Here is a 20,095-nt window from a genome sequence, read left to right as displayed (position 1 = left end):
ACCGTTTTGCCTTTCATTTCTGAAGTCCGGCCAACAGTGTGTTGGTTCCGTCCTTCACTTTCCTCATTCCATCCGATCCCCCAACCAACTCCTCTGATACACTTTCTGACCCGTCACAGACACTTTATCAAGTGACAGCCTGGTCTCCCGCAGGAGCTTGTGGGGAAGTTGTACATACAAAGTACGCTCATTGCAATTTATGGCTTAAAAAAAGCCATAAAGAGACAGTGCCTGAGGGGGTCACAAGGAAGGTGACTTGCATGGAATCGACAGGGAGGAGGGAGAGGCCTCCTAGAAGACAAGAGGGACGCCATCGCTGGGGGTGGCGCTTTGGGCCGTGAAGCAGGAGAGTGAGCTGCGCAGACCGCACACTCTGGCCAGTTAGGAGGGACAGGGACGGGGAGGGGGGCGGTTCTGGCGGAAGCCTGCGGGGAGTGACGAGGGCAGGTCACTTCTTGGTGAGAAGGAAGTTGTCTGGCTCGATCCCCAAGCTGCTCAGTGCAGTGACACTTACGCAGGACCACTGACAAAGACAGAACAGCTAAAACAACGCTCCTTCTTGCCTTTTTAGGGTCAGAGGGGAGGAAGTGGTTTTGTTTATTTGTTTATATCCTCTTTCTAACTAGGACTCGAGAACTCTTAAGACACACACACCCCTGGCCATATTTGAAACAGATGAAGAAACAAGGGGGAAGGAAATGATGGCCAGTTACAGCCACAGCTTTGCAGGGTCCACGCGAAATTACACAGCTCCGCAGAGGAATCTGGGCTGGAAATGGAGACGTGGGAGCCAGTGGAGCAGATGAGACCAGTTCGGGAAGGTCCTAGGGGGAGAGAAGGAGGCAGCCTAGGAGGCCCAAGGTGCCTGCAGGAGAGAAGGGGCTGAACGGGCACCAAGGAGGGTGTGGGGGCTGTGGAGGGGAACAGAGCACCGGGGCGACCGTGTGTGGAGGGCATGGCTCAGGAAGGCGGCAGCCACACGACCAAAGGCTGCCAGGAGCAATGCTTTCAAGGCTGCGGCGACACAGGAGCCGGGTCACTGGGGCTGCGGCAGGGTGCCCAAGCGTGTGTGCAGGACAGGTGAGGGGACAGGGGAGGGGACAGGCAGGGGGACAGGCAGGGGACAGGGGAGGGGACAGGCAGGGGGACAGGGGAGGGGACAGGCAGGGGGACAGGGGAGGGGGACAGGGGAGGGGACAGGCTGGGGGACAGGGGAGGGGACAGGCTGGGGGACAGGGGAGGGGACAGGCAGGGGGACAGGGGAGAGGATAGGCAGGGGGACAGGGGAGGGGACAGGGGAGGGGACAGGCAGGGGGACAGGGGAGGGGACAGGCAGGGGGACAGGGGAGGGGATAGGCTGGGGGACAGGGGAGGGGATAGGCTGGGGGACAGGGGAGGGGACAGGCAGGGGGACAGGGGAGGGGACAGTCAGGGGGACAGGGGAGGGGACAGGGGAGGGGGACAGGGGAGGGGACAGGCACGGGGGAAGGGGAGGGGACAGGCACGGGGGATGGGGAGGGGACAGGCAGGGGGACGGGGAGGGGACGGGGAGGGGACAGGCAGGGGACAGGGGAGGGGACAGGCAGGGGGACGGGGAGGGGATAGGCTGGGGGACAGGGGAGGGGACGGGCAGGGGACAGGGGAGGGGACGGGCAGGGGACAGGCAGGGGGACAGGGGAGAGGACAGGCTGGGGGACAGGGGAGGGGACAGGCACGGGGGATGGGGAGGGGACGGGCAGGGGACAGGGGAGGGGACAGGGGAGGGGACGGGCAGGGGGACAGGGGAGGGGACAGGGGAGGGGACAGGCTGGGGGACAGGCAGGGGACAGGGGAGGGGATAGGCTGGGGGACAGGGGAGGGGACAGGCAGGGGGACAGGGGAGGGGACAGGCAGGGGGACAGGGGAGGGGATAGGCTGGGGGACAGGGGAGGGGACAGGGGAGGGGACAGGCAGGGGGACAGGGGAGAGGACAGGCTGGGGGACAGGGGAGAGGACAGGCTGGGGGACAGGGGAGGGGACAGGCACGGGGGATGGGGAGGGGACAGGCAGGGGGACAGGGGAGGGGACGGGGAGGGGACAGGCAGGGGACAGGGGAGGGGACAGGCAGGGGGACAGGGGAGGGGACAGGCAGGGGACAGGGGAGGGGACAGGCAGGGGGACAGGGGAGGGGACAGGCTGGGGACAGGGGAGGGGACAGGCAGGGGGACGGGGAGGGGATAGGCTGGGGGACAGGGGAGGGGACAGGCAGGGGACAGGGGAGGGGACAGGTAGGGGGACAGGGGAGGGGACAGGCAGGGGGACAGGGGAGGGGACAGGCTGGGGACAGGGGAGGGGACGGGCAGGGGACAGGGGAGGGGACAGGCTGGGGTACAGGGGAGGGGACAGGCAGGGGAAAAGCGGTAGGGACGGGGATGGGTAGGTGAGGATTCCTATTCAGTAAGAGTGAAGAGGAGGCTCCGAAGGAGTCAGTGAAATTAGTGGACTCTAAGAGTCAGGGGGGCGCATGAGTGAGACCGTGGCCCCAGAGGGCAGGGCAGGGCTCGGGCGCAGCTATAGAGGACAAGCCATCGGGGCGCTTGGTCGCAGGGAAGCTGGGCTTCTAGTTCCTCTCCTGTTGTTCACGAGTGCATGCCCGGAGCTCCTGTGAGGCCCTGGGCACTTGCTCACGAAGGAGCTGAGTACCTGAAGGGTCCCTGCACTGCTATGTGCTCTGTCACAGGTCACACAAGTGCACAGGGTGTGAACCGCACCCTGTTTCCCTCTGTTCAAGGCTGGAAGACCACGACTTCTTCAGCAGACACAGTTAAGGAGCTGTGTCAGCATGCCACCCAGGGTTAACCACGAGACCGAGGGTGGGAGGACTATTTGAGGACCAACCAGAAACTGAATCATTCAGGGCCCTGCTGTCAGGCAATGCTGAGTTTTTAATACTTCTAAAAACAGAAACACGCCTGCCCCTAGCTGGGACACTCCCCAGGGTAAACTCCTCACGCGCAACACAAAACCCTGGAAGAGTCGGGCGACACGCAAGACCGCCTCTCGCTGGCTTTTCAAAAGCCCTTATTTCCCACCCAGATTTCAGAGGATGAAAGCTTTCGACTCGCTTTGTTTTCAGCAGTGGTTTTCCCCCAAGACAAATACTCATTTCCTAGCTCTGTCTTCTCTTCAAAAAAACAAAACAAAACAAAAACAAGAACAAAACAGACCGAGGGAGCCCACCCACTATGCCCACGTCTCCAGCGGATGGAAACGCCAGCCCAGCGGAGACTGACCCCTTGCTCAGTGGTCAGAGCACGTGGCCTGGTTCTGAAGCCTGGCTTTGCCTCTTCCTGGCTGTGACTGTGGGGCACGTTCCGAAATCTACGTGAGTCTTAGTTTTCTTATACGTATTAAGAAAATACTGTTACTCACCTCACAAAGTTAAGAGGACTAAACGCATCTGGGTACGGGCATATAATAAGCTTTCCAAATACTAATTCTCGGGCCCAGCAACCCTTTCATAAATCTGAAGCCAACCTGAGCTCTCCCTCTGGGGTCACGCCGCTGCCAAAACCGCCCTGCCCACAGCGGGCACTCAGGCTGCCCCGGGCCTCTGGGGGTCCTCGTGCTTTCCTGTGTCTGGTGTCCATGAGCTCGAGGGCACCTCCTCACTCTGCACTGACCCTTGTGCCTGTGGCTCTCACGTGGAGGACTGTCGCCTGACAGACACGCCTGCACCCTCCCCTACGTGACTGCAACCCAAGGGGCTCACTGGAAGTGCATCAGCTGACGCCTCTGCTGCCACCTTCTGGACATGGGGCGTCACTACACAGGGGCTGATTTTCACGAGAAACTTGTTTTCCCTAAACACTGATGCCATGCCGGCTCCACAGCAGGTTCTGTGGTGGGAAAGAAGCCAGGCAGAAAGACCTTCAGGAAGCTCCCAGTGCAGCGGTGTCAGTGACACCAGCCCAAGGACGGAAGAACACTGCAGAGAGAACCCTGGTCTTGGCCAGGGACCAGCCTCGGGCTTGGTCTCGGGAGCTCTTCTCATGTGAACGGGATTTTGTGCAGAGAAGGGACAGAAGGCCACCCAGAAAGAAAGTTCAGCACAAGCCCCCAGCAGGTCGGGGAAACACCTGGGCTTTCCACCTGGGTAGGCAGAGCGGCAGCGTGGTCACCAGAGACACAGAACAGAGGAGGAGGAGCGGGGAGGTGGGGCCAGGAGGCGGGGGAGGGCAGCACAGCCCTGGGCAGGCGGGACCACCACGGGGGTGGGGGGGCAGGGGTTCCCCCAGCCCGACCTGGCGGACTGTGAATTCTGTCTACAAGCATCCACGATCAATCGGGAAACGTCTTGTGTGGACGGGAACACATCAGCTCCCGGATTCAACCTGACTGCACACCGCCTGTAGTCAGCAGGCGCCCATCCTGTTCAAAGGCCATGCAAGGAGCAGTCTACACCCTCACACCTAAACCAGCCTCCCTCCCGTAACTGCCCAAAGTATCTGACAATTTTGTTTTACTTACTTACAGTCTATACTTTGTAACAGTTAAGATGACAAAGATACAAAGGGTAGACCTCAGTGGCAGGGCACGTGCTTAGCATGCAGGAGGCTCTGGGTTCCATCGCCAGTGCTTCCGTTAAAAACAAAACAAAGAAACAAAACGGAAGCAGCACACAACCACCACCCGTGCACTTCCAGCCAACTTACGGATAACGTCTCTGGTAACAGCTTCCTCTTAAAAGAGGTGCGCGTGCCTGCTTGTTGAAATTCTTGACCGTCCTCCACCGCCCGAACCTCTGGGGTGGGCACCACGGGTCAGTTCATTACGAACATGAAGGAACACCAGAGAAGTTCCAACTGGTTACTCCGAACGCAGTATCTTATCCTTTCCACCCCCACCCACACCACCAGAACGTGCAACCAGACAGCTTCCTAAAGAACCCCCAGGAGAGAGGTGGCCAGAGGGCAGAGACAAGCACCTGCACGTCAGCACCGCCAAGCAGACACTCAAGCTGCTGTTCCCGGCCTCCAGGCCCGGCGCCCCAGGTGCCCTGCACGGACGCCAGTTGGCCCTCAGACACTGAGGGTGCTAGTCCTGGGGACAGGAAGGCCAACTGCCTGTGCCTCCAATTTCCACACGGCCAGGAACAGCAGGGACTCCGCCGCCAGATCAAAGAGTTGCAGGTGAGCACGCCCGTCCGCAGCTTTCCCCAAAGCCCAGTTTTCAACAAACAGGGCCACTTAGCGGGCGCCCTCCCACGTTAACCCTACAGCTCGTTCTGTGAGACTGTGCAACTGACCAGCCTTTTCCAACACGGGAAAATCAGCTGTTAAGGGGGGTGGTGAGGGCACGAAATGTTGGTCCCTCCCACGTGTCACCAGTACTCACGGCTCTAAAAAAGAACCTCTTTATCAGAAGGAGATTAGCTGTAAAAGCCTGGCTGACACGGGCTGTGGGCGCAGGTGTGAGGTGACGGTCCTTTCACTCTCCAGTGGCAGGGCCGGGCCAGGACGGCATCTATCCTCCCTGGACGCCTGTGAGAGCCGTAGCTCCAACCTGCGAGGTGGCGTGCTGGGGAACTGGTGACAAACATGCTGTCTCCCGAGATGAAGGGGGTGCGTGTTTGACAACAGAAACGCAGGGAAAGAGAGCCGACTTCTGCGTCCCCGGCCCCTGGTCCCCGCAGTACCTCTCGGCAGGCATCAGGCAGGCACCCGGCCCGCTCAGTGGCCGCATTGTACCGGTGTCGGTCTCGAGCTTCACGAGGCAGAACTGGCACCCGCTGAGGTGAACCGTTCAGTGGCTTTCGGCGCACTCGGAGCTGGGCAACCAGCGCCACAGCCCGTCCTGAAACGTTCCGCTCATCCCAAGGAAAAAGGCCAAGTGCGTGACAGTCACTTCCCACTTGGTGTTTGCTCTTAAATTTTTTTAAGTAAACTTTTTTCTTTAATTATTTATTAATTTTTAAGGGTTTTGGGGGGGAGGGAATTAGGATTATTTATTTGTTTGTTTTTAGAGGAGGTCGTGGGGACGGAACCTGGGCCTCACGTGTGCTAAGCACGTGCTCTGCCACCTGAGCTATACCATCCCCCCGGCTGGTGTTTAAAATACAGAACAAGAGCGTCACTCTCACTGGCTACAGGGCACAGACTGCACCAGATTCACACCGTCCCCACCTGCAGGACACACTGAGCCCTCCACGAGGAAAGAAGCAGCAGCACCGCCCACACACCTTCTTCTCACCTCCTTAGTGCTCACTGAGGGGGCTCTGAGGCCTGTTTAGACCATTCACACCAGCGATGAACAGAACCCAGCGGAAGTAACATGGGCACCGTGACCACGTTCACATGCGTGCAGTCACAACCAGCAGTGATGAGACGTCCTGACCTCGGGGATCAGGAGACGTGAAAATGTTCTCCCCAGAATCAACACCACCCAACACGTGGAGTGTGCTAGACAAAAGGAGTCACACAAGCAGTCTGTATGTAGCAGCTAACAGTAACTAGTCAGTAACACAGTGACTCATCACATGAGCTCCAGGAGCCTCCAGCCCTGTGCGGGGAGGGCGCTGCTACATATAGCTCACAGCTGCCATATATAGCTCACGCTCCTCCTGCGCACGTCGGCTGGGAGGAGGGAGAACTACTCCCGCCAGGAGGGAAGAGCTGGGTGAGACCAGCATGGCCAGCCGTAGCCTTTCAGTCATGGAGAGAAAACGCTGTTTCAGAGAAAAACCAAGCGAGGTGGGAAGAGCCTGCAGGACCTCATCTCGAGAGACTTTCTGAGCTGACACCTGCCTTGTCTTTAGCTTGGAGACACAGAGATGCGTCAAAGGACATTAAAAGACCGTGACTCAGAGTTTAATCACTTGGTTTAAATTTCTAACATTCCAAAAATGATGCCAAATTAATCTGTGGTCAGCTTCACGTTAGAATCACGACCAAGCTTACAAAGACCCCCAGGGCCTCTAGCAGGTCGAGGTGTGAGGTATCCATGCTCAGAGCTGACGCTCCCTGACCAAGCAGAGCAGGTCGCACATGCGCGCCTGGGCCAGACAAATAATTTCAGCTTTTGTAGAGAGAATCTATTCCAACCATTTCTATGAGAAAAGAAAGGGCGCCAATAAGAAGGAAGATGTAAATCTCAGGGCTGGAGCAGGGGGAGGGAGGACAGGGTGAGAGTCAGAGGTGGAACCGCTCGGACCAGAGAGCAGCCGCCAAGGACTGTTTACAACGTGCTGCCAGGGAAAACCTGGAGCTCCAGACCAGAAGCCGTGAAGTTCTGTGACAGCTGCTGGCTGCCCTGACGCCGCTGTGGGGGCACGTGCCAGCCAGCCAGCCAGCCAGCCAGCCTGGATAATCGCGTGGCCCGCAGTCTCCACAGCGCCCGGGAAGATCCACAAAGGGGTGGCAGTGACTCAGCTGCCATGAAGGGAGAGGTGACTGCGTTCCAGGCTACAGACCCAGATGGCGCAGCCCCTGAACCAGAACCTTCTCTGAAATCCAAAAGACAAAAAGGTCAGGAAGTTCAATGAGGAGGAAACAGGCCTGGGTTTTGGTCTCCACTGTGCCTGACTTGAGGTGTGAGGTTAGGCAAACCACTGCATGTGCTAAGGGCCTCAGTGTTTCCATCTGTAAAATGGGCCTAACTCCTACCCTTTCCCTCCTGTGAAAGGAACACATCTGGGTGCAGGGGAGAAAGAGAAATGAAAGGAAAGAAAGGAACTCTGTAAATCCAGGACTGTGCCCTTCTCAGAAGTCCTGCCCTGAGCTCACCTGCAAACCTTCAACCTCTTGACTTCGGTGCTTACACTTCAGTGACTGTGGCCATCTTCAGAGATCTGAATCCTAAGAGAGTCTTGTCCCTAGAGAAAATTTTTTTTTCAAGCTCTCCTGCTGTCCCACACCGTCATTACAGTAATACTTCCTCACTTTGGAACTTTGGAAACTGCAGGAAAAAAGTTAAAATAAAATAAAAATTACCCATAACCCTTCAGAAAAATCTAGTGGTAACCGTTCCAAGTTGATCATGATTTGGTGCCACAACACAATCCTTCTGTCTTCTGCTGAGGATATGACCACCTGCAGGGCATAAAGCAGAGCCCAGTCACCACGCTTCCCCTCTCCCAACAAAACGGCCTCAGACAGGAAAGCCAGTTGTGCAAACTGAGGCTGAGGCCCATGCCAAGCGCACAGGCCCAGTCCCACTGCGAGCGGACATCCCCTCTGAGATGCCTTTTCCATCGCTCAGGTCCTGCTGCGGCCAGTGTAGAGGCCCACTCAACCCGAGGCTGACTGTCCTGGGACACGGGCTTCAGGCCTCCATTCCGGCTGCCCAGCAGAAGCCACAGTGCCTCCGCGGGGAGCAGACCCAGACCCAGAGGACCCTGCGGGGAGAGGAACCAGCACCACACATGTTCTTCCAGAAGGAAAATGTACTTGTTTTCAAAACACGTGATCCTTTCTTTCAGCGTGTGTTTGTCTGAAGGAGAAACGAAACAGCTTTAATTCTGTAAAGGCTTAACTGATCTGTTTCATCTGACCAGGTCATTCCCCAGCTGAACGGTCCACAGCTCTGAGAACAGAAATGCAAGATTCTCAGCACAGCACAAACAAAACCTGCAGATGTGGCCCCTGCCCGCCTCTCCAGCTCCACACCTCCAAGGTTCACCCAGTGGGACAGCAGTCAGGTTTCCGAGAAAACCACCACCACAACAAACGCTATGAGGTGGACACAGAACTGTGGAAAACGCTGCGAATTCTAACCGCCCCTCTTCAGGAGAGGAGCGAGGCTGCCGTTTGGAGTAGCCCTGTGTCCCTGGGTTCAGCCCATTTTCACAGCTCCACGTGGCCACGGGTGCCGCCTCCTTCCTCTGCGTCTACCCCACACAGGGCACTGCGGAGTCGCTGCCCGGCCTGACCTGCCCCGGCTCGGCACCACCTCCTGTTCCACCCATGGCAAGCCCAGCCCCAGGGCCCTGCCGGTCACCCTCCCCACCACCCTGCCCCACCCATGCAGGCGCCCCTCCCCTGCCCCCATAGCCGTCTACACGGACCCGGCACTGCAGTGGTTCCCACGACAGACCTTGCACCCTGAACACCTCTGTGCCTCTACGTGCTTGCTAGACGCCTCATGCACGTGGGTCCCCACTTCAGTGGAGCTCTACGCACATACAACACCACATGTGCAGAACCTTCTCTCTCAGGAATGACCCTTGATGTATTTAACCTAACTTCCTACAGACGTGTCCATCTTCAGCACAACTAGTCACTTTTAATTACTGTCACCCGTTTAAATCAGTCTGAGGCTTCTGTCCTGCGTTCAGAAGTTGTTGCATGCTCGTCTGCGTCTGTTCCCTCCTCCTCTCGGTGAGTCATCTTCTCAGTGTTTATGATGTTCTGTGTGAGTTTGGTTTTGGTGAGGAACTGTTTTACAGGAATGCCTCTATGTAGGGTGTCGATGAGTTTCTTCAAGATGGTTTTGAATTTGCTTTTGCCATGCTGGCTCCAGGGCTTCAAGAGTATAGACCCAGTTTCTCTGTTAAGTTCTTGGTCTGGGATTTCCAAACTGTCTGGGCGGCAAACATCTCCCATAAAGATCCTCTGTGACTGTGCAGGCCCCTGACACTCCTCCGGGCCGCGGGCAGTGCTTTGAGAATTCCAGCTTCACGCAGGTTCCCGGGTGCAGACCCCAGTCCGGTCAGGCCCTAAGTCAAGCTTCTTGCCCCCACGTGGCATCAGGATCTGCGCCTCGGGCTCCACGGCCCGCAGCACAGGTTTGGTGCCACCCAGGCTGCACAAACCAGTCTGGCCCTCGCGGTCTCTTCCGCCTTGTCACTGAGGAGCTCCCTGCCATTTCCCCACGTTTGTAAAACGGGTCCTTGTAAGCCCACCCGCCAGGCTGCTGGAATCACTCCTTTGAACAGAGCTTGGGGCTCTCCCTTCCCTCCGTCTCCTCCCCACGGCCTCCACGCTAGCCACTGCCCCTTCTCACACACGTCCTGCAACAGCTCCTTCTGCCATCACACCCACTCCTGTCCACTCTCCCCCCAACTCATGTGCAGTAGGGCAACCAGTTCAAAAGCCAGAATTTTTTTAAAAATGTAAGCCAGATCAGGTTATTTTTTTTGCCTAAAATCGTCTACTGGCATATGACCCAGAAACTCCACTCCTAGGTGGATACCTAAGGGAAGTGAAAACACGCGTCCACACGAAAACTGGAACGTGAATGTTCACAGCAACGTTCTTCACACAGTCAAAAGGCAGAAAGAGTCCAAATGTCCACCAAACAAACGCAGTGCCTCGACCCATGACATGGTGCCTGGCGACGACAGCGGGCACAGCCCTGGTGCGCTGCAGCCCGGACGACGCTGGACAACATCACACGAGGTAAAGGCAGCCAGCCACACATGACCGCACACTGGTTCCACCCACATGAAACGTCCAGAAAGGCAAATCTACAGAAACAGAAGGCAGGTGAGGGGGTGCTTAGACCCCGGGGTGGGGGGACGGGGTTGTTTTTAAGGGGGTGGCAATGTTCCGCGACGGACTGTGGCAGTGGGTGCACAACTCGGAGCCTGCAGCACTCCCAGTGCGTGAACGGCGCCTTCGGAGAGCTGGTCGAACCCTCTCCGGGGGCTCGTCACAGCTCCGAGCACACAAACCCCAACTCCCCGCCACGGCTGTAAGGCCGCGTGACAGAGCCTCCTCGGGCCCCTGCCCTGCACCTCTGCCCGCCAGCCACAGCGTCTTCCTGGGTCTCTCCAAAGGGTCCCCGCCTGGAGCGCTCAGCCCTCCTCTCCCGCAGCGGCTGCCTGACCTACAGCCCTCTCAGAACACTCCCCCTGGCCCCCAGGAGAAGGGAAGTCTTCAGTCGGCAGACCTTCTGGAATGAGCCGTCACAACAGCTCACAGTGTGTCTCCGAGCACAGCGTCTGTGTGCCGCTGTCCCTCCCGGGCACAGGGACCGTGTGCTGCTCAGGCTGCACCCTCTGGGCCTGTCCCAGCCCCGGCGACGGTGCACGTCAAGGGACCGCGTGGGATGGCGCTCTGTCCCACGCGTCCCAGTTACTTGGCCTGTGCATCGTCCTATTTACTTTATCATCTAACAGTTGCTGTTTATTATCCGACAAATAGCCAAGCTCTGTCCATCCTGTGCCATACCCAGAATGTGCTCTTCTCAACACACCACGTCCATACTGTAATTCGTCAATTCCTCGACTCAGCTCTTTCACTCTCATATTTCCTCAGTGTGACACCTGGCACATAGCTGCTGCTCAGTACGTACTCGTGGGCTGACTCCCACCACAAGGTCACAGTCCGGTGCAGGTGCTGTCTTAATGGCCACAGGCTACAAAATTTCCAGAAGACGGGAACCAGATCTCTAGGTTTCTCTTAACAAAGATTCACACAACTAAATCTGATCAAGAACCTGGCCTACCCATCCTTCCGGGGACCAAGATCTTAAATTTAACTCACTTCACTCGTCCAGGCTCAGGGTTCTTTTAAGGGGGTTTTTCCAGCCAGTGAAAGACTACTTTTGCATTTAGTTTCTAGATAAAACTAACAGTATCTACATTACATCTGAACTATCAAATACATAAACATTAGACATTTAAGGCTGATTCACTAAAATTTCCCTGGCTAGAAGCCTATTAAAAGATGACAGCTGTTGGCTCTGCAATCTATTAGCCCATAAAATGGAATTTTTTCAATTTTTATGTAAAGAAATTTTTTCAAAAAGGAAGGAAAAGAAAGGACTAAGAAAAACACTGCTTTTTTAACTTCCATTTCTTCTCAAACTTATGTCTTAGAGCTGTCTTTATAACAAACACACATCTGAACAGTTTAACTCGTTGTATTTGGAGATGACAAGATCCTTTGATGTGTTACACACACACACTAACAAATACATTGTCTCTTTCCTTTGGATATTCAAAATAAAATGAAGTCAAATCGACATCTAAATTTTGGTAAAATTTCACCTCTTCTTCTAGTCTTAAACGGGGATGATTATGGCCTCAGTCTGCGAGTTGATCTGATACTCCCAAATGGAATCCATTCTATTTTCAAGTCGTCTTCAGGTGGAGGAACCCGCCCATTCTCCTTGGTCACATCTTCCAAGGTCTCGTAATCCTGACTCCGCTTCTGCCCCGAGTCCCTCCAGGGCCAACGCACGATGCTGTCTCACAGTCCCTCCCTAACGAGCCTGCACACAACCAGCCTTCCACACGTCAGCCGCACCGCTGGCCTCCCACACTCGTCTCAAGTCAGCTGGAGCTTCCACCCGGCTCTGCTCTCGGAGCCCCCCCCCCCACTGCTCTCCTTTGCTGCCAGAAGCCACCCTAGACCACCCAGAACAAAACCAAAGATCCTTCTCTGTGCTCAGGCTCTCCTTCACAAGACGGGGAAATAAGGCCTGCCAGGGGTCTCTCTTCCAAGACAACAGAGGGAGAAATGCCTGTATCCACAACAGAGTAAGTGGCTGCGCTAAATAACCAGAAAAAATTAAGATCGCCACCGAAACTCCCCCAGAGGCAAAACACAAACCCTAAGCTGTGACACGAAGGTTTGTGTCCACGGAAGCATCTGAGGCTGGGGGACACTTCACACCCCTCCTTCACCCCCACGTCAAAGCAGAACCCACCAATGAAACAGCCCTAGCACACCTCCGCCTCTCCCTGGCTTCCGCAGAGGAGTCCGTCCCCGGAGCTGGGAGCAGAGTGGCAGCTGTAACCCCACTGGCAGAGCTGGGTGGGGGGCGGTTAGTGATCACACAGAGCGGGGTGCTGAGGGGGACGCCGTCTGCGGTCTTCTCTGCTGCCGTGTCAGCCCGGGGTCTGTACGGAGCCCTGAAATCAGAAAAGGCAGAGCAGAGAGAACGGTCACGGGCGCCACACAGCAAAGCGCCAGCACAGAGACGGGGGCTTCCAGACCGGCTAGGCCAGAGCAGCTTCTGGCTCAGATTTTATCTGTAGTTGATTTGTTTTCTTAATTCTGAGCTCTTAAATCTTGGAACAGTGATTACACTTTCAGCCTGACATCTTCTGCCTGAGGAGTTATGTTTTATGAAATTTTTTTAACTTGAGATCTAAAAAAAAAAAAATTTTTTTTAATTAGCTGAGACACAAGGCAAGATAGTGACACATGCAAGAGCGCGTAAGTGACTCCTGAGACCAGCTGGCCTCACACACACACACGAGCCAGGCCCTCACACGCGAAGACGACACCGAGGTCACTTACGATCCCAGGCAGCCAGAGTCCCCACGGCGGCCCTCAGCCTAGACCGGACGACCGTCCTCTGGGTTTACCAGAGGTGCTGGACAAGTGCCCTGCAACCTCAGCGCGTCAGCCCTCCCCCACCCAGCCTGGCCACCGCTCGCCTTCCACGGAACCGAAGCCTGACTGTCTACATTCATGGCTGCAGACAGGAGAGATGGAAATGAAAACTAACAGGGTTCTAATGCAGCCTTAACCACAGACTCTCCAGCGCAAGCTGCACAACTCAACTCATTCACGTGGAAACAAGACCTCTGTTTCTTAACAAAGAGTCAAGAGCAACCATTGGCTCTCCACCCAAAAAGCTGCCGTTTGTGATGTCACAGCTTGTTGCCAGGTAACAGAGACCCAAAACTGATACTCAGAGACGGGAGATGCAATGACAGTAATGAATGCTAAAAATCTGTTTCTTCCACCTACTTAAAACTATCAGAAGTGCTTATAAGTAGCTATAAACTCACTTTCAAATAATCATATTGTCATAATAAGCTTGCAATAATTAATTAGATCATAAAAATCTACATACAGAACCTGGATGCAAGTATAAAGATAGCAGTTTTGAAGCGGCATCTAAACAACACAGGCCACTTCTCCAGAAGCATTAAAACTCAGAAAAAGGCGAGATTTTGCATTCATTGTTTAATTTAAATTTCTGAGTTATTAATTTAAAATGCAATTCTTAAGACCTGTAAGACATATGAACCTATAGAAAGCACTAATAAAATCAGCCACAAACAAAGGAGCAGAACAGGAGAAGCCCTAGAGCAGGGCTCACAGGCTCCGGAAGCACCTGGGCTAACCCCTCTGCCGCCCTCACCTGTGAAGTGGGGGTGACGAAGCGTAAAACAGAGATCCTGCCGTGATGAAAGAAAACAGCGTCTGTGGACACCGAGTATCGTGCCGGAATAAAATGCAAACTCAGTGGAAGCAAGCAGTGAAGCAGAAAAGAGCCCTGAAACAGACAGACCCAGGCCCAAATCCCGCCTCAGTCCCCCGCCAGCTGTGCGACCTCGGGCAGAGCATCCAGTTCTGGCCTCAGTTTCCTCACCCGTGAAATGAGAGCAACGCTTCCTACACTGGAGGGCTCTCTGTGACTGTAAGGCAGGTGTGTCTACCCCACAGTCTTGTCCTTTCCCCCTTCCTGCAGAACCGTGTTAGTCAGGGCACCAGTGCCCCTGGTTAAAAATCCCCATTCTCCAAAGTCTCCTGGCCGCTGGACATGGCCAGTGAAACAAAGCAGAAAATCAGTGCTTTGGGGGAAATCCCCTGTTCAGCGGCATTCCTTCTTTGCATACTCTCCCCGTTCCTCCTCCTTCCTGCCTAGAATGCAGCCATGATAGCTAGAACTCTGGCAGCTATTCTGGACCATGAGGCAGCCCACAGAAATGGAAGCCACAGTCTAAACACCAAGCAGCAGAAAGACAGAAGAACAGGGACTCTCCGATGCCTCTGGAGCTGCGTGCCAGCCCTGCTGCTCCGGACTGTCTTGAGCGAGAGGCGAAAAGTAACCTTTGTTGCATTTAAGTCCTCCTTGCTAGGGTTTACTGCCGTGTGGGGGTGAGCCACTGCTGACATAACTTCCATGGGCACCTGAGCTGTGCCCAGCACATCCTGGGGCCCCCCAAGTGCAGCTGCAAGTGCCCCCCAAGTCAGTCACCTCTGTGATTCAGCTTCTCCGCCTATGGGGACACCACTGACCATGCCACAGATCACCGTGAGGCCCTAACGCACCGGCACACAGTCACCTAGCATTATTACAAGCAATCCACCACAAGCTACGGCTCCCGGACAAAGGAGTGGTTGCCACTTGTCTCAGGAACAGGAGTCCAGGAGCCGACAAGTACCTGTCAGGCACTTGTCAGCGGAGCTCCCGCAGCAACCCTGTCCTCATGAACGTGCTTCTCTCTGGCTCAGTCGTAGGCATGGGGCCCAGAAGAGGAGTCCCCCAACAGCAGCCACATGTGAAATGGCCTCTGACCACATTAAACCCCAGGCACGGCCGCCTGGAGCTCTGCCCCACTCCACAGGGACACGCTGCCCCTCCCACCCCCAGGGTGGGTGGGGAACCAGGAGGGAGCTACCCAGGAACAGGGTCCAGACAGACAGACAGACATAGATCTCTTCCTTCCTCTGTGTGCCCAGCAAGGCAACTCATCGCTGGGAGTCCCCAGGAGCCTCTGGAACAAGAGTTAGTTTTCCTTCTGATTTGAATTTGAATGCCAACTTCCAAAAGGACCAAAGAGAAGGATTCCTACTGAGTTACTGGACGTTGACACAGTGACACACAGGACACTTGTAAGACGTGATCTGCCACAACAGGACCACCCTCAAGGAGTAATCGCAGCTGGGCGGGTCACTGAGAGCCGGGAGCAGCGTGTCGAGCCGATGCCTCAACGCGGCCCACGACCATCCAACGAGCCACCGCTGACGGAGCGACAAGAGTGAAGAAGAAGCACCCTTGTGAAATCACGGCCATTTTCACAGGCGCTCAGTCAGCCCCAGATGTGCTTCCAGACGCACCAGCTCTGATGAGTGCGCCTCGAGTGGCTCCAAGAAGCCTCACCTGCCTCAGGGTGCGTGCAGGCTCTGATGAGTGCGCCTCGAGTGGCTCCCAGAAGCCTCACCCTCCTCAGCGTGCGTGCAGGTGTGGCTGTGTGCCCTGCCTGCAGCAGGGAGGGAGGGCAGATGGATATGGCAGCGGCGAGCGGCAGGGTGTGACCATGACCGGCTGAAGGTAGGGGCTTGTGGGGCCACTACTCCTACCCCCGGACGCACTGCAAGAAGCACACCGTCACTTCCTTCAGGACACGCAGCTCCCCCACCATCCCAGCTCCGCCTCCCGCCAGACTGTGCCCTGGAAGGGATGGAGGCCTAGGAGAGGGCATGACCCCGGGTGGCGAGTGCCCAGTCTGCGGAGAAGCAGGCCCCGCCCCAAGAGGAAGGAAGGTGTGGGGAGAGGATGCACCAGAGAGAGCAGCAGGAAAGCGCAGGAATGGGCAGGGCCAAGATGGGAGCCAGCCAGGAAGGCAGAATGGCCTTGCTAGGAAACAGCTCCAGCTCGGAGCAGCCCCGACGCCACCTGGTGCAGACGCAGCACTGTGAAAGCTCCAAGCCGAGCTGGGTCTGGGGAGGTTCTGGTGGGGGACTCGGGAGTGACGGCCAGAGGAGAGGGCAGCGGCAGAAGTGCCCTGTGAGGACTGCGCCTAGGAGGAAGGGCACTGAGGGCAACAAGGGACGGCGTGTGTCTGCCTCAGCTGCAGACAGGTGAGAGCCACCCCAACTGCAGCAAAACCTCGCCTGAGCTAGGATTTCTTTCAAACTCCCTGACTGTAACAGTAAACAAACACTTGATGGGGTGACCAAAAGAAGCCAGGAAGCCTTCTCTGGGAAAAGACGCATTTTACTGGGCTGTATGACAAGAATTTCTGCCTAAAAAACAAGAGGAGGACCGGAAACGGAGAGGCCTGGCACAGCCCGAGAGTGACCGTCTGCTCACGCTTTCTTTTTGAAACACAGGCTGTACGTGAATCTTTCCTCTTGAAAGATCATCAAATAACCACGTGCTTCAGGGTCACAGAAGAAAAGCTCTGGAACCCAAGGTACCAAGCAGGCCGTACACGTTTTCTCAAAATGCGCTCACACGATGGAGTGAGCCCGCAGCAGGAGCCTGCCGCTTCCTCCGTTCCCCGCGACTGTCAAACCAGGGCGACTCACTGCGTCCACCTGCGATTATCTGGGCAAGGAAATCACCGACCCTACCACAAAATAACACCAGGCCTGAAAATTAAATGGCAGCTTCATCTTCCCTAAGATCTAGAACATCTTCTTCTTAGCAAGGTTTTCTTGGTCTTGGATCCAACCAGAGACAGTACCAGTGTATCTGCACAGACTGGGCCTCACTCTTGGAGACAGAGACAGCGGAGGCCGCCTGGAGGCCCAGTCACTGAGGCCATGTGACTCAGCCTCTATGAGGCCACGGGACTGAACTTGTGTGTGTTCAGAGTGGAGCCCTTTCTCACAGGATGTGTCTGCAGAACTGGAGAACGTTAAAAGGCAACAGTGGCTCTTCAATGGATGGCTTACTAGTTGCCATGATCCAACGTTAACTGGTTGACAAGGTTCTTCCCAGCAGGTGGAAACAAGTTTGGATCCCAAACACAAGGTCTATGGCCACAGCCTATTTCCAGGGAAGCCACTGATCATCTAAACACGTCCATGATGAAGGCTACGGTACAGAGAGTCAGCCGGGGGTTAAGAAAGTGGAAGCGAAGAAAGAAGTCAAAGTAAGCCGAGAGTCAGACTCTCCCACGTCAGCAGCAAGTTCAAATTAAAGTATTAATTTAGTGTATCTTAGGCTTAATGGCTCTGGCAAAGGTGCTCTGCTTGCTGGCGGGACACAGCAAAGAAAATTACTGCAGAAAAGGGCATACAGACGAGAAGAGGAAGAGGAAACCCATGTACCTTCTCGGCACCAAACTTGCGAGTTTCACATCTTGATGGATCTGAGGGCCATTAAAGTCACAAAAGAAAAACAAACAACTCAAGTCCCTAAATTAACAGGCTTCAACATGACATTTATTTAATGCAACACACAACTGTCCCCTCTCCCTCTGCCCTCACGCCCTAGGGCCCTCCCTGCCTCCCCTCAAATCACCAGAGATGAGACCCAGTCCAGCTTCAGACACAGGAACTAAACTCGGTCCTGCTCAGAGATCTCCACGGGTCACACTAGCTGAGGGTTTTGTGGGACTCAGAGGATGGAGTATACATTCAGACCCGTCTGTGGTGAGGGTCTGGAATTAGCTTACTCTCATTCAGTTAGGAAAGTAAACTAATTCTAATTTAAGATCAGTTAAGACGTTGCTCCCAAGAAATCTAAATGCAACTCGTTTTCTAATTCGTCTTTGTGGTGCTGACTGGATGCAAAGGCCTGCGTGATTGCCACGTGCCCACGGCCAGAGTGGAGGAGCCCCTCCCACCCCCACGCCTGAGCCTGTACCTTCTCAGGTAGGCTGACACGCAGGTGGGGGAAGCAGCTGTCCGGGGAGCTTCGTTTCCCTCTGTTTCGTCCCTCCACGCCTGCCGGGCACAGGGCCCGCTCCTCACCAGGTTAGCGGCCGACTCTCTGCAGAGCAGGAAAGAAAACACGAACCCTGAGTGCTGCCAGCGGCGTTTGTCCACGAGACGGCGTGCGCTGGGAGAGGCCAGGTGGGCCGACTGCAATGCGGCTGAAGACACAGACTTTTTCAAGCGATTCTGTTTCACACACCCATTTCTTTGTACAGACAGAAAACTGGTTAAATACTACAGTTCTCTTTTATCAACTTAAAAGTCAGAAGCCGAGTGATTTCAACAGGTACCACTCATGTCAAAGATCCGCAGCCCTTCTGTAAGAAGAAGCGACTCCCGTTCCTCACTGAGGACACCTCACAGATCAGCCCCAACGACGGGCTGCTCAAAGAGCCGGAGAAGCGGGCGGTGGGAGCGGTGAGGGCGGTGAGGGCCTGGTCACAAGTGACGGAGGGCAGGCTGGAAGCTCCACAGTAAGCGGAGAGGCGCCGGAGAGGCTGCGGCACTGCCTGGGGGTGTCTGCTCCCTGAGGCCACGCAGAGCAGGCCTTCCCAAGCCCCAGTGTGCACTGCAAACCCAGGGGTTCTGTCACCAAATGGATTCCAGCCCCGCAGCTCTGGGGGGCCCTGAGAGGCTGCACTTCTTGCAGGCTCCTGGTGACAGCGGTGCTGCTGGCTGGAGGCCACACCCCCAGAAGCGAAGTGCCAGCTCGGCTCCTGCTGAGACACAGTGAGGGCACTTCACACTCCCCATGTCCATTTAAACCTGACTTCCCTACAAATCAGAGGTTGATCAATTTGACTACATGACACACTCTGAGCATTAACACGGGCCAGGCCCTGCGCTGGGCACTAGGGGTGCTTGAGAGCCAGACAGGCAGACCTACATTTCAAGCCACTGGCGGACTAACCACCACCCACACCTGGCAGGGGCTGGAAGGCCCCTGAAGACAGTCGAAGCGGGAGGGGAACGCGGGCACGCAGGAGCGGACGACTTCCAGCTGCTGGGCCTGAGGGGGGTTACCTGTTCTCCTTTCCCTCAGGGTCCCTTGTGCCGCTGAGCCTCCGGGGTGCCAGTGAGCTGAAGTAGCTTCTGTTCTCTCTCTCCTGCAAGAGCGGAACAAGTGGAGCGCAGGGAGGGCACAGTCTGGCCCAGGGTGGCGCATTCTGGGTGAGAAAGCAGACCTGAACATGCCATGTGAGCCTGCTTCTCGATGCAACACCAAACCAATCTGAGCAGTATTACAGGCCAGCTCTTGAGGGCCTATTCCTAAGTCTCCTCCATTAAAAACCAGCCTGTGGGGAAATGGCTCATGGAAAAGCCAGGATGAGCAGAACGAAACGGCAGCACCGATCACTCGGAGCCGCCCTACTGAGAGAGGGAGCCTCTGAAAAGCCGCGGGGCTCCACCGGAGCCCTCTTCCTGCAGCTGCAGCTTTCAGCACCACAGACGGGCCCGGCACAAATCCGGCCGACACGCACCAGCCCAGGAGTTCCCAGAAACACAGTGCGAGTGGGGCCTGGGACCCAGGAAGGGGCAGCAGGTGAGCCCCTGAAATCTGGACCCGAAAGTGAAGAAACAAAGATGTGCTCCTCCCGGAAGAACACACGGACAAGCTGCCCGTGAACTGAGCCTGATTATACATCTACTAGTGGAAAGAACAGGCATCGAATTTCCTTTCTAAGCGCGAATTTGCCTGAGCCTCATCAGGACTGAAAGCCCAACTAGGACACTTTTCTTCTAAACATCAAAGGAATCAA

The 20,095-nt window shown here is 55.7% G+C and overlaps 1 protein-coding gene and 2 long non-coding RNA genes across 25 annotated transcripts in view; 1 reads left to right on the top strand and 2 right to left on the bottom strand.

Annotated features, from left to right (window-relative positions):
- Positions 1-20,095, bottom strand: part of PPP1R12B (protein phosphatase 1 regulatory subunit 12B) — a 140,334-nt gene that overhangs the window by 70,530 nt on the left and 49,709 nt on the right. For 15 of the 23 annotated variants that reach the window (XR_012063674.1, XR_012063673.1, XR_012063672.1 and 12 more), the window contains 3 exons: positions 19,359-19,519; positions 18,265-18,390; positions 12,656-12,838 (listed from right to left, as the gene is read on the bottom strand). Coding sequence is in view for 16 of the 23 variants with exons in the window: in XM_072948852.1 (XP_072804953.1) it covers positions 12,656-12,838; positions 18,265-18,390; positions 19,359-19,519 (470 nt within the window). In the remaining 7 variants the exon portion in view is untranslated. Of the gene's footprint in view, positions 1-6,729; positions 7,088-7,763; positions 7,936-9,343; positions 10,445-12,633; positions 12,839-18,264; positions 18,391-19,358; positions 19,520-20,095 lie in introns of those variants that run through there. The other 8 variants (XM_072948854.1, XM_072948855.1, XM_072948867.1 and 5 more) reach the window with 6 other exon arrangements.
- LOC140688825 (uncharacterized) lies at positions 9,265-10,836 on the top strand. Its single transcript, XR_012063680.1, has 3 exons — positions 9,265-9,356; positions 10,163-10,376; positions 10,757-10,836. It is a non-coding gene; the product is annotated as an uncharacterized lncRNA (long non-coding RNA).
- LOC140688824 (uncharacterized) lies at positions 12,920-13,536 on the bottom strand. The gene is made up of 2 exons (XR_012063679.1): positions 13,370-13,536; positions 12,920-13,077 (listed from the first exon to the last, which is right to left on the bottom strand). It is a non-coding gene; the product is annotated as an uncharacterized lncRNA (long non-coding RNA).

The sequence above is a fragment of the Vicugna pacos genome, chromosome 23, assembly GCF_048564905.1.
Source record: "Vicugna pacos chromosome 23, VicPac4, whole genome shotgun sequence".
Classification (NCBI taxonomy): domain Eukaryota; kingdom Metazoa; phylum Chordata; class Mammalia; order Artiodactyla; family Camelidae; genus Vicugna; species Vicugna pacos.
The sequence above is the reverse complement of the archived record's forward strand: the minus strand, read 5'-3'. Positions and strand labels throughout refer to the sequence as shown.